The sequence below is a fragment of the Notothenia coriiceps genome, unplaced genomic scaffold (genome assembly GCF_000735185.1).
Source record: "Notothenia coriiceps isolate Sejong01 unplaced genomic scaffold, NC01 NC01_scaffold00018996, whole genome shotgun sequence".
Classification (NCBI taxonomy): Eukaryota; Metazoa; Chordata; class Actinopteri; order Perciformes; family Nototheniidae; genus Notothenia; species Notothenia coriiceps.
This window is the reverse complement of record NW_011351697.1, coordinates 1,638,897-1,653,485: the sequence shown is the minus strand read 5'-3', so window position 1 is coordinate 1,653,485 and position 14,589 is coordinate 1,638,897. Positions and strand designations below refer to the sequence as shown.

The window sequence follows — 14,589 nt, the reverse complement described above, 5'->3', positions numbered from 1 at the left end:
CTTCAACCTCCTGGAGGGTTTATCTTTTCCTAAACAGACACATCCAATACTCCTAAGCTGAAGATATCCTAGCGACTCGCTACCAAATTTGGAGCCTTAGAAAAGATAGATAGTACCATCATCTGAGACCTTAAAAAGAGACAGATACCAGCGTGAGGAGAGGAAGAGGTTAGGAAGTCATGTGAGAGATGTGAAAAAGAGCCAGTAGTAATTACGCTCTTGGTCATTACTCTTTTTTACTGACCACTGAAATCCCCCCGAAGGAAATAAGTCTTCTGCCTCATATTTACTGTATGATCTTTGTCTACGAGGAGTCCTGCTCCTGTGCAGTGCAGTTATTCACAGAACTGACATTACTCTTGTGGCAGCGACACAGTCACCAAGGCCACCAATGAAGGCTTCCCTGGAGAACAAGCAAAGCACTGCCGCTGGATCTAGTGGAATAAAGTCTAATCAAGTATTTGTGTGTGTGAGAGATATAGAGGGTGAGGGATTGAAAGATACATGACAGAATCAAAAAGAGAGGGACTTGTCAGGGGATTGTGCTTAGAAGCCACTTGTATAGCCTGAGCAGAGGCTTGCATGTGTGTGTGTGTGTGTGTGTGTGTGTGTGTGTGTGTGTGTGTGTGTGTGTGTGTGTGTGTGTGTGTGTGTGTGTTCTAGCAGACAGAAGTCTCTTTGTAAATATGATGCCATTGGAAAGACTTGATCTATCACTCAGTGTTAGAGAAAGAAAGAAGCAGAGAGGGAGGCGGTGTGACAGCTTTATCAGTCCACTGTTCCAGACCTCCATTAGCACACCATGCCAGAGGAGGAAAACAGATGGGTGTGTGTGTGTGTGTGTGTGTGTGTGTGTGTGTGTGTGTGTGTGTGTGTGTGTGTGTGTGTGTAAGGTAAGTAAAGGTGGGTTTAATGCGGTGTAGACTATAGGAGGGGGCAGCTGGTGAAACCGGGGTCAGGAACTAACAGATTACTTTGATATAGATCACGACAAGAACATGTACTGCATTCTGTGAACCAGAAAACAATTTATTTTTCCCGATCTATGTCTCGACCCTAAAACTTATGTCTGTGATGTTTCTGCACTGATCACCTGTCAATCAAACCAACATCTTCATCGACATTTCACAGCCTGATCTACACTAACACAACCTCTTAACATAGACAATATTTAGATAAATGAAAGTGCCAAAAACCATGGAAACAATGCAAATGGCAATCCAATATAGGATCCATTATGGTGGAGGACACATGAATGCCCACATTATACGGAAATATGTTTGAATTAAAGTCCGCCACAGGAAGGAGATCGGGATGAATGGATGGTCAAACACAGGAACCAAGATCACTGGTTTTCAAACCAAATTCAATGTTGACCTATTTTGAATTGAAGTCAAGTTAAGTAACGCACATACTTATTCCAAGCCAAACCACAATCCTGTCATTCTTAAACCTCAACATTTGAGGCTTTTGAAATGAGAGCAAAGATAAAGTTTAAAGGTAAAACTTGAGCCTGTTATGCCATGGGTAAAACAATTCATCCTTTGATTACAAAAAGATGTGGTCAAATTAAAACAATGCCCTCTTATTTAAAAAAAATCAGAAGAATGAGTTCATAACAGAACAGAGACGACGTGTTAATCAAAGAGCAGTACAATGAATACTTAGAAAACAATGTAGCAGATTATCCTCCGTGAAGCTTTCTTAAAACATGAATGTGTGACCTGCAGCGATTGGCTCTCACTCTCTAGCAGGAAACGGCAGTATACTCTGGGTGTTTCTCAATCTCGAGTACGCTTGCTTGGTAGCACATGTCTTCCGAGTCACTTGCATCAGAAGCGAGGCAAGAATCCTTCCTTGCATTCGGAAAACGAAGAGTGGAACAGGCGAGCAAGTGTGCAGGTGTGCGTCATATGAGAGGCCCCGCCTTACATTTTCCGCCACAGATTTGGGGAAATTGGTCCGTGCGCAAAGCATTGTGGGGATTTTAAGACCGCGGAGTCTACACATGTGCAGCCTCGACATTTCTCCAAACGAAGTACGCCGGGCTCGGTAGAATTCAAAGTATGCTGGACATTGGAACAGTCCTTCGGCGGCACTCGATGACGTAGTATGCTTGAAATAGTGGCTCTGGAGCATCCTTCCTCGACATTGAGAAACACCCACTGACCACACAAAAGAGGGCAGGGGAAAAGCGAATGGCCGACCTCTTCCCGGGGCTGGAAGCCATACAATAACGCTCACTGTCTTTACCCCGGCCGCTTGCTCTTTGCCATTTTCCTTTACAAACTTCCAAGGGAAAAAAAAACCTCTTTCTCTTTCCTCCTGTTGACATTTCCTCTCCATCTACAGATTCAGTGTCTCACTTCCCCTCCTCTTTTCAAACCCTCCTCCTCCTCCTCCTCCTCCTCCTCCTCCTCCTCTTGGCTGATTAACTCCATGGCACACTATTCCAGTTGGCAAAGCCAGCCTCTCTTTCTGCGGCTTACACACACATTCCAAATCTCCTTCATTTCTCCTCCAATTTCCAATTGAGTTTTATTGGCATGAAGCGAAGAGGTCCACTCACCTCCCTCCTCCCCACCTCGCTTTGTTTCTGTTTTGAGTTCACTTCAAAAAGCTTTATTGGCATGATTCAATGACGGCTACTTTGTCTTGTTTCCCCCCCTCTCCTCTCTCTCAGTAATATCTTTGTCTTCCCTTTTTGTCAACTCAAACACTTTTTTTGGCACACACAACAAAACACTTGTAACAAGCGCTTTAATACCTGAGTGAGTAAACCTCAATGAACCAAGTTAATGACAGAGTACTGCCATGATAACAAAACATCTTCTACATGTTTCCCAATTTGTTTATCCTTCCTCTCCTTCCTTGTCTTTATGTATCTTTTATGATCTCTTTCCTTCTTTCTCCTCTGTTTATCTGATACCTGTCTTTTCTCCTACAATCTCTCTTTCCACTTTCCATTATCCGCATCAATTTGAATCCATCAAGGTCTGAATGAATAAAGAATGAAAAAAAGGAGAGAGATGATATTCAATTATTAGCCGTAGTTAGTTATAGTGCTGCCAGTGTGCAGGTCCACTTTGCACTGTAGTGGGAAGGAGAGAAGGGGGCCGGATTGTTTCCACGGCAACATGTGTCCAGCGTGGTTTCCAAGGCGTTTCCAAGGCAGTTTACTGGCTTTACTGCCAGTTTCTCTTAAACAGCTCAGCCTACAGATGCCAGGATATTTACAAAGACAGATAGAGAGAGAGAGAGAGAGAGAGAGAGAGAGAACGAGAGAGAGAGAGAGAGAGAGAGAGAGAGAGAGAGAGGGAAGCAGCGAGGAGAACTCGTTCTTGTCCTTTCTTTTCTTTGAATCAATCCCAATTGTATTCTTTAGCAGTTTTGAAGAGCTCCAACTGTTTTTCTAAAAACCCAAGGGAACTTAAGATACAAAATAAAAAGTAGTGCAACAAGTCTATATACATGCCAATAGAATATGGAATATGTACAAGAACAGAATATGAAATGAAATAATGTAAATTAAGACAAAATTAAATACGATATGTGTGTTTAGTGAGTATCAAGGAGGCAGAGATGCCTAAAGAAAGATGTTGTTGAATTGCATTATGGGAAATGTAGGATCAAGCACCTCTAGAACTGATCAATATAAGGGACTGTGGCACAAATTGCACCTTCATTGTGTTTCTTAGTATGAGTGTTGTTCTTAGTAACTCTAACGCATTATGTATGGAATAGTCAGACAGGTCATTTTTGGCAGAATCAGAAATTGACCTGGAAAACATAACCCAAAAAAAGTTGAAATAACTTTTAAATGTTTAAAGACTTCACTCGTGGACTTATGAAGACATTTAGTCAGAAAGCAGGCAATCGTTTCCTTTCCAGTTGACTGACTGACTGAGTTGTATGCGTTCAGCTTTCTGGTTTCCTGAAAAGACCAGTGCTGATATATTAATATTTATTATTAAAAATCAGAGTGGTTCACCTGGGCCAGAAATGTCATAATGTTTAATCAGATTTATTTCCGAAAGGATTGTCCACTTTTCCTCTGCGGTGCTGTAACCTGACTGAATATGAGATATTGGTGTTTTGACTATGCCTGCTAGTTTTTAAGGAGGGTTAACCTTTTACACAAAACATTATTTGAATAGAAAATAAATAAAAAAACACCAAAACTAAAAATGCTAACATCACAAATTGACTATTGCCGTTGTTTTGCAAAAAAGCCAAATACAGCATGTATAGGTTCTCCTATACACTCTACAACAGCACTTTCTGCTATGCCCATATATGGCCAATGCATACAAACAAATGACATTTTGATCCCTCTCCCTATAAGGCAATGTATACAGTTGACATTCAGGGAATATAAACAGTCATATCTCTCTCTTCTTTCCATCCTCCCTCATCTCTTTCTGTTCTTTATCACATTATGGTTGGTGACAGCTTGAGGCGAGGTTAATCAGCCAGAAGATAAGCAAGAGGAGATGCAGAAAATATATTATGGTGGCCTTGATGTCTCTAAAGGAATCAATATTGATTTATCTAAATGCATGGGAGTTAATTAGGCAGTCTCTATTTATGTATGCATGGGTGTCAGGGACGTGCACAGACATTTTGGGGGGCCGGAGCTCAAGTGAGAAAAGGGGCACTTCCCATAATCGTTTATAAAACAAAAATGTAAAAAAAAAGTTAAATATAGTTCCACATCTCTGACTTAGGCTACTGACCAATCTATTTATTTTAATACCCTCACACTCACGCAATTGTTTAATACTCAACATAATTCTACAAAATAACCAGCTAACACAGAGACAATGGCCTTCTTTAGTATTCACTACGCACAAGAGCAGACAACCAACTAGTACAATTAATAGTTATTAAATGAGCAGCCAACAATCAAAATTATGAAGTTACTGCTTAAAGACATTACAGGCAAAAATATCGTTTTTTCATGTATTATACATTTTGTTATTTTGGTCTATTTTGCTTCCATGTTTTCTTTCACTCGAATGGAAAGAAAACTTCCAAAAAACACATCTATAGATGAATTCATGTTTGAATTCATCTATAGATTTAAAGCTTAATCTGCATTTAAACATAACATTTCAGGGGAAAATACTGACTTGACGTAAGTAACTGTCTGGGGAAGTTGTGAGTTGATATGTTTTGATGTTTTTGTTTTATCCTTTTCACCTGCAATGCCTTGGTAACTGCATCCAAATTTGCGCATTTTAATCAGGCCTAGTTAACGCCTAATTTGCATATCAATGTGACGATTGTGATGACGTAATTAGATACACATTTTACTGTATTCACCTTTAGTGTCAGTCTCCCCTTAAGTACATTACATTAGCCTCATATAATATGCCCATAATAAATTGCCGTAGCTAAACCTTGAGCTACCTTATCCATTAGCTAGTAGCATACCTTAGTTAACTATATTTGTTTTTGTCTTCTGGCTAATTAGCTGTAAACTTGAGGCACTGGCAGTTTAGTCATTTGCTCATCACCACCACTCACCTTCAAACAAGCCAAGAAAAATCTGGCATAACATGGGACTGTAAAGTGGGAGGTGCTGGCTGCTACATGTTGGTCTGAACAAGTGACTGCCGAGGTCCGCACCGCTGTGCGCGAGAAGTGGAGGGAGGGAGGGTAGAGAGAGCATCGGAACTTCACAGTCTAATCTCCCGACCTGATATTTTTATTTTGTATTCAATCAATATGTTTTTGGAAAGGGAAACTGTGCGCAAACAGCAGTAGAGATACATGTATATTCATTTTTTTTTTTTTAAAGGGAGAAAAAAAGGGCACTTTCTCTGGAGGAAGAAAAAGGGTAGGGGCTCAAGCCCACTTTGATGTCTATGTGTGCACGTGCCTGCTCCTATCTTTACATCGCCCGGGATGTTTAACTTTCTATGAAATTTTACACCCTGACTCAACTATATTATAAAGATACGTGTTGCTATTGTTTTGACTTTCCATTTACATATGACGAGGGCAGACAATGTGTAACAGCTCCCAATATAAAAACTCCAGCACAACACGACCGCTAACTATAAATCAATGCTAAAACCTATAATTTAATTTACACCTCTATAAAGGTATTCTTAAATCATTATCATAAAACTAGACTTCATGTCAGATCTGTTTGGATTGCACTATGCCTCATATATTGGTTGCTGAGTCTATAGCATCACGCAGCACTAAGACTTATAACAGCAATTTATTTCACTACATAAAACAGCGGTTAAATAAAAATGTAAAAGTGGAACCAGACATGCAGAGATGTTGACTGTCTGAGCTGAACTTCTGAGATAAACTTGTCTCTAAACTTGCTCAAAGTGACAAATCGCATTTGACATTTGCAGTTGAGCTTTGGAGCTACCAAATAAATAATCCAACTGAAAAGTGTTGTCTGAGGGTACGATGATTTAAGAGTAACCAGGACAATTTTTCTGGAAATCCATGTGGCTCTTTAAAGGTCATTCTGGGTTGTGGCACACGTTTTTAGGGGTTTTAGGGAAACCATCTCCAGCCTCTAGATGTCTACTAGGGGCAAAGAAGAAATGTTTTTCCAAATTATTTTAAGAGAACAAATACTTTTTTTTTCGTCTTGTAATCTCTTAAAGTGCAATAGATACTTCCGAAACTTGTACATAACTCCTGTAACTGTGCTTACACTTTTAAAGTAATAATATCCCATCTCAAAGGTTCTTATGGTTGCAGATCTAACAAAATCTCGCAGGAGCGCCCGGGGCCGAGATAGGGAGTCTCTGGTGTCAGGCTTAGTTTGTCATCATCCCCAACTGCGTTTTCCTCCTCTGCATACATGCCTCTATTCACATTCACAAATAATATAATTCCATTTCGCTACTGTGCTCTATTAATCCACACTGACATTGAGGGAATTTGGAAACGGTAAAAGGCCAAGCATGCTCAAACACACCCACTCCTTCCCGTTCCCCCCTTTCAACATCTCTCTGAAGTCTTTTCTGTTTAATCATGACTTCACTTTTTCTCTTCCCTCATTTCCTTCTTTGTAGTACAAATTCAACTTCCTTGCATCTCCCTCTCTCCTCGAAGTTTCTTAATAACACGGTGTCCATATCTGTACATTATTTGTCTCTGTCATTCGCTGGGTATTCTAATATGCAACACAGGATTCACTGCATAAACATAAGGGATGCAAAATCCATAGTTTGAACCAGTAGTGTCCCATGAATAAAACATAGCGAGCTATTAGTGTACAGTGGAATATGTTGCATAAACAAGATGTAGAAAAAGCTACAACCATAGCGCAGTGGCTGACTGTAGGCGATAGCAGCCTGATGGCAATTGAAAAGCCAAGTCTTGATGTTTTGAGTTTGAGTGATGCCGTGAGGAAAAAGTTAAAGGAATGTCAACAATTATCTTGCTAGCCTATCATCAGTGAGTCCCTGAGTGAACCATTTATCCCCCATCTGCTGCTTTCTGGGCTTTGGATGTTTTATGGTCAGCTCCCAGATGTTTAATGTGCAGGTGCAGGGAGTGCCTTGAAGAAAAAGTCTGTGTACAAAATAAAACAACCCCGAACGAAGGAAATTAATCACAAGCAGAATATTATTCTCCCTTGTTGAATTGCTCCGCCCAAGGTTTCAGCAATTTGTTTTCAAAATGTTTCAATTGTTTGTTATCTTTGGCTGATGGTTAGAGGTTGTTAGTTCACCTCGGCAGAGCTTTAAAGTAGGTTTATAATGTCCTTCCAAATGTATTTTCTTTGTGCCTTTTTTTTTATTACGGTCGTTGTCATTCTATCTTTTTGTATTCCTCTTTGATTGTTGTGTACTGTATTGCATCATGCTGCTTTATAGCTTGGTATTTGATTGATGTTTTGAAATGTGCCATGTGATGAAGAACTCTTATCTGTACAGTATATAAACACTGTATGAAATGAAGGTGAAGATGAAATATATCAAAGTAAGAGTTCCACTGTGGCAACATGCTTTTAAAGTCTGGTTGTTAGTTTTGACTTTTCTAATGTTAGTGTTTACTGTAACTCCACAGTGTGCCATAAGACACATGTTTTTGCCTGAAAAATAAAGTTGAAAATTAATTGATTTGCAAAATAGTTAGCCACTATTTTTCTGTTGATGGACTAATCGTCGCAGCTCTACTTTAAAATGATCCATCCAACATACTAGCATCACTTTGCAGGATGCCACATCGTGAATTAAAGGGTTTTTACCAACATTTGCTAGCACAACGTGCTTAGTGCTGCAGATGAGACTGTTGAGAAGGTCATCATTTTTTATTTTGGTCATAATAATAGACACAATAAGCAATAACATTTTAAACTGATGATGGTGCCATGTGAAAAGTCAGTGGATCACCAAAATGATAACAGGATATCCCAAGGGGGGACAAGAATGTCTTTGTCAAATGTTACAGTAATCAATCCAACAGGAACCATGAATGTATAGTCAACGTTTTGGGGCTATCCGTCTTGTAGATGTTGAGATATTTCCCTGAAAACAATCATATTCTGCTGCTGGCACTACATGCAAAATTAGTTGACTAGAAAGTCTGTCAACAGAGTTGAATCAACACCTCTCTGCCTGATCCTAAACAAAGATGTTGAATAATAAGTTCTCTAAAGGCAGTCGATCTTGCTTTGTCCATGAATGATCTCATTGCTGTGAGAGGATAAACTTAAAAAACACACATACTGTAGGTAAATTACAAGCTTAGACAGTAGTCCAGTGCTCCTACTTGTTATTCCTTGTAAATAATAAAGTATGGATTTAAATAAATGCAGGAGATAAGCTGGTAATCAAACTGTTTGAATTCAGACCTTTTCTCCATTATCAGCAAACCTGTGGCAAATAAGCTTTCCCTGCAATCACAGGGATTTTTCATTGCAAGCACAGCAAAAACTAAAGGATCCTTTGCTCATTTAATTTCTCACTTGTGTAAACATGTTGTTTGTAGTTATACTCGAACAGAACAGCAGCAGCATACTGAATTAGCTAGTGGGATGTTTGGGTCGTACGGCTTATGGTAATATAATAGGCCATATTTCCCTCTCAAAGTGAGATGCTGTTTACTCTAAATGTAGGAAAATAGTTTTATCATCACTTCACCGCCGAAACACACGAACGTACACACACACACAGACTCACACTTGGCTTACTGGCCCGTATTCCATCGACAATCTCTTCAAGTGTTATGGCTCAGAGGGGAGAAATTATAAGAAACTTTTCACCCTCCAAACCACGATTTAAAAACGTTCTTGCCTAGTCATCACAATCAGAAATGCCAGGGGCCAGATATATAAAACTCTGTCCATACAGAAAGTTTTAGCCTCCATAAAGCAGAAAAATGCTTACACACTCTTTGCATCAGGTTTTAAAAGCCATGCATGTTTCTTTATGAGTCTTGATCTCTATGAAATAGTCCACACGTACCCTATTTACATAAAACACCCTTAATCTACTTTGCACTCTAATATTCAAATGTCAAGTTGATAGGCATATTTCAGTGTGAACATTTGCGAAGGCTTGAATAAAAAATATGACATAAACATTTTTGTTTGCATACAACACTGAATCTCTTCTTACACACTGAAGTATGTGTGAGATGCGCACATTTTCACAGCATCTTCTGTTCATTTAATTGAAGTGGTTGTTTTTTCAGAAATATCAAACCAAAGGCAGCTATCTTCGTCACTCTGCTGTCAGTTTACATTTTTTGTTGCTTCTATGTAAATATAGATGACAAGAGACTGTTAATCTATTAAATAAAAATATGAGGCCTGTGGCAAGAGAGAATTGTAAAATCTGAAGCAATCATAAAAGAGCAGAGGGCCTTTGATGTTCAGATGAAACAGATGTCTTGTTTGGCGGAAGCTCTCTGTTTTTTCTTTGTATCCCTCTCTCTCACAAGTACACACACACACATTGACCAACACACACACACACACACACACACACACACACACACACACACACACACACACACACACACACACACACACACACACACACTTTATGAATTAGCTTCATTGCATTTTAGGAAGTGGAAAAGTCATGTGTTGCATCCATAGACTGTATATATAAAGGGTTGCATCCTATTATCTTTAAACAGCAGTGTAAGCATAGTTTTTGTGTACTGGGGATTCAAAAACATACCATAATGATTCTCACGGCAGACATTTTGACTTGTTACAGATAAAACACAACTAATTATTTAGGCCTCAGTCCATTAACATGACCAACTAAGTCTAGTCTTCCACTTATGCCTTAAACTGGAACAAACAGACAGAACAATCATTAACATTATAATAATCACATCTGTTGCTTTTTTGGCTTGGAAATGGGAAAATATTGGCACCAAAAAAAGGTCAATCATTCAATCGTAATTTCCTCCCTTATGGGGACAAAATGGAGGTCCCCATGAGGAGGATCATTAATTTTTGGGGTGAAGATTTGGTTAGGTTTAGGTTTAGGGTAAGGGTTATGGTTAGGCATGTGTTGGTTATGGTTAAGGTTAGGATAAGTCTCCAGGAAATGCATGTAAGTCAATGTAATGTCCCCTGAAGTGATGTATACATGGTGTGTGTGTGTGTGTGTGTGTGTGTGTGTGTTCTTCTGNCGTAGTAGTAGTAGTATATGTGTGTGTGTGTGTGTGTGTGTGTGTGTGTGTGTGTGTGTGTGTGTGTGTGTGTGTGTGTGTGTGTGTGTGTGTTCTTCTGTTGTAGGGATGGCCACATTATATCCTTGTTTAAAGGCACAATTGAACATACAATACAGTTCCGGCTGTTGTATTATTTTTGAAACACTTAAAAACACTAAATCATGTTAGATTCTACAATAAATCTAATCTGCAGCAATCTCAGTTTCTCCAATGTCAGCTTAGAATAACGTTTTTTTTAGTAATCTTAAATATTATTTATTTAATTCAAGTGACACATGTTGACCAATATTGGTTTGTTTAGTTAATGACAATAATATCTCATGCAGTGTTCATTTTTTCCCACTTGTGTTCTTCACATTGCCTTATTCAGCGAGGAGAACCAGAACATCTCACTGAATGCGACTGAATTTCAATTACTTCACCTGGATAACACAATAGCCCATCACACTGATAATGATGATCATGGATGATAGATGTATAAAGACAGATTAAAGGACACCCCATTAACACAACATTTTTCTCAGCGTGTGAAGCTGAAGGGGTGAGCTGTAATTTGTGTAATTTTGTTCTGCAATTTGCCCTTTTCTTTAATGACAATAATTATCTGAGGAAAACATCTGTAGGATGTGTTGTTTCCCCTTCACTTCCTCTCCTTCTCTGTCTGATAAATGTCTTGCTAAACCAACAATGTGATTCTCATTCTTCCTCCTCTTAATGCTCTCTCTGTGGTCCTATTGCTGCGTTATGACCTTGCAGTTTGTACTGGTTGGTCTAGTAAGTACAAATTAAGTTAAATTTATTAACCTTATACCTCAGAACAGTCATTGTGTCCAAAGCTGTTTTCTTCTGTCTTAACTCCCCACTTAGCACAGTATGGTGTTACTCAATCCAATTGGAGCCAGGGGTATTTAGTCATTGAGAAATGTTCCGAAAGCTCTTACTCACCCCATTGATTTCTCCAGTCGACTGGCTGGTGATCCAACAATCTCCCCGAGAGTACAGAACGTCTGACCCAAAAAGTCCTGAGAGGAAGGAAGGACAGGAAAAACAAGGAAGTGGAAAGATCAGAAATCAAAGTATAGTCAGGTTAAAAATGAAATACTGTTACTACCACTGAAACTCATGCAAATGAAAATATCCTTGAATTTGATCCTTCCAAAGAAGCTTCCTCATTCATTCTCCTTTAGAAAGGGCTAAAGGAAAAACTACGATAAGTGATGTTTTTCTTTGTACAACCTTTTTGGTTAAATACAAAACAACACATATGTCATTAAGTGCAGTGGTGTCACGTCGGGAACCCATTTTATAAATATAGCTTGCATTACAAACTGCAACCTATGGTGGCTCACCGTCAACCTTAATATTAATAATCCTCTCTTTCTGTACAAAGACATGTGAAATGAAATGTTCGTTGAAATGGAATCAATGGTAAGGATGGTTGGATGCATTGGTTCCCAACTGGTCTAGCCAGAGACTTCATTGGGTGTATTTTTAACCAATTCAGTGAATGATATGCTGTGTGGAGTCGGACATAGGGATAACAATGAGAAAATAGTTTAATTACAACTGGGGCTGAGAGAGAGAGAGAGAGAGAGCATTTTTTTTTTAAATGGAGTTTTGTGATTGCAGTTTCTTCTAATTCAGTCGGAATCCTCTCACTAAATCCATATTTAGAGTACAACACCATATATAACCAAAACTAAACTCTATTCTCTGAGAGGGGAAGCACTATTTAAAGGGTATAAACACTACGACAGAAGGCCGACCTCAAAAGGCTATTTGTTAAGATATTAGTGCCTATAGTCAATAGGATGTGGGAGATGGTACTTGGTAAGCACCATTACAGAGGTTATATTTCAGGGTAGAATTTCCACCCACTCAAAATGGCCACACTTGTAGACAGCAGCCCACCTGTTGGAAACCTCTGGTTTAATGGATTGTGAAGGATAATGGACAAATGGGAGACGATGGAGGGATTCATAGCACCGTGAACAATGACAATGATTTATAGAGCACTGTAGGGCACAGTGACATCATTTAAATCATAATCATGTGTTAAACCAGAAACAATCTCAGTAACATCCAGTATTAATATATCAAACTCCCAAAGACATACTGTGTGTTCGCTTTCAACTTGGTCCTTTTTAAACTAATCACAGCACGGACGTGGGACAAACCAAAGTCTCCTTAACCTTGGCATTTACAGACAGATGCACACTAAATAATTCAATATCAAGCTGTAGTGTGTTTCAGTGAGGTCTGTTCTGCCCCCTGATCCGCTCACTGTTACAAGAAAGAGCCCGGAAAATCTCATCCATCTTCATCATGTTACAAAAACATGCTACAGAAGCTGCTAATAGAGGTAATGACTGAGTATTGTTTTCATATTGTGGCGGCTGTGGAGTCCTTTGAGACGGCCCTGATGGTTAAGAGCCGCACAGATGGGGGGGCTTGGCTTTCTTTTTTTGGTTTTGTTTCCTCCTGAGGAAAGATCTTAAATGTGAGACAGCAGCCATGCAGTGTCAGAAGTGAGAGAGACGCTGGGACCTACGTTGAGTTCTGCGGGCTTCCAGATTGGTTGGGCAGCAGCAGCAACAACAGCAATGACAATAACAACAACAATAACAACAGGGCACATCATATACAGGACAACAACACTATACCAAATACCTACTGAAGCATTCCTAGCCCTGCTCAAGATGGCGAAGTGTGAGCGTAAACACAACATGCTGTGCCAGGACTAAACCCATTAGCACACAGGCAAAATTATAGCTAGTGATGAAAAAATGCAAACCCTGGTCATCCAAATACGTCAAATAATCATCAAAACAGATTATTTTGAACTTTTGTCAATGCTTTCTGTCACTATAGTTTCCAGCCACATGGATAAGAATAACTTATCTTTTTCAGAAATAATGTAATACTGTGCTGAAATTGGAAACTAACGTTTAAAAGCATTGCATAATTCAAACTATTTCTACATGATTCTATAACAAGTAATTACACAATGCCTATCTCTGCACTCACACTTACATAACAAATACAAGACCACATAAGACTCTTTCATATATGTAACGTAGCATAATTAGCATATTTAACCAAAACTGAAGCATGGGTAATCCCTGCTTAATACATTGATTAAAGAGACAAATAAATCTTTGTATTTGGATACTTCTATGATCAGACAAACATAAGGGTTTGTTTTAATCCATCATGAAGATACCATGCAGCAGGCAACACCCAATAGAAAAAACATGGCTACCGTTACACCACAGGATAAAAAGAGTTTGGCCAATCTTAAATCCCATTAAACACCATATTACCCATCAACCAACATTTATCTTTATTCATTTGAGCCATTAAAGCCATTTATTTCAATTCGACTCAAGCCTGGCCTCATTTATCTCTGGTTCAAAGCAAAAATACTGATTGTTGTTGGTACTCCACATGTTTGGACAGGTCTGGGCTTTTTAGAGTCGAATCATACCTGGAAAGGGGGAAAAAAATCAAAGCATCAAAATATTATCTAGTTTAGTTTAGTTTAGGTTTATTTATTTGAGCGTGTAAAACCAAGAAAAACAAATGAAACAAAAGATATACAGACATGATACAGTACTATACAAAATGAATGCAATAACAAAACGAAATATTTAATTAATCATTGAATAATCTGTAGGTATCATTGGTCTGGTATCAATAAAAAGAGAATCTCATAGGAACTGTAAGAGGCGGACTTTTTCGCTATGTAAGTACTGTTAGGGGCATTTCTTTGATTTAAAACAACCCCATGCTGATATGCACACTGGCGAGCATAAATAATACTGTCGACCACACTTATTGTATTTTGGTTGTTCAGATGTTTTGTTGGTGTGTTTAGTTTTAGCTTTAAGGATATCATATGTCTGCAAC

The 14,589-nt window shown here is 38.9% G+C and overlaps 1 protein-coding gene across 1 annotated transcript in view; it reads right to left on the bottom strand.

Annotated features, from left to right (window-relative positions):
- The window catches only part of cpne5b (copine Vb), a 109,690-nt gene that overhangs the window by 61,377 nt on the left and 33,724 nt on the right, over window positions 1-14,589 (bottom strand). Inside the window, exons 5-6 of the mRNA XM_010778067.1 lie at window positions 14,128-14,167; window positions 11,626-11,702 (exon numbers count right to left, since the gene is read on the bottom strand). Of these exons, the coding sequence (XP_010776369.1) occupies window positions 11,626-11,702; window positions 14,128-14,167 (117 nt within the window). The remainder of the gene's footprint in view (window positions 1-11,625; window positions 11,703-14,127; window positions 14,168-14,589) is intronic.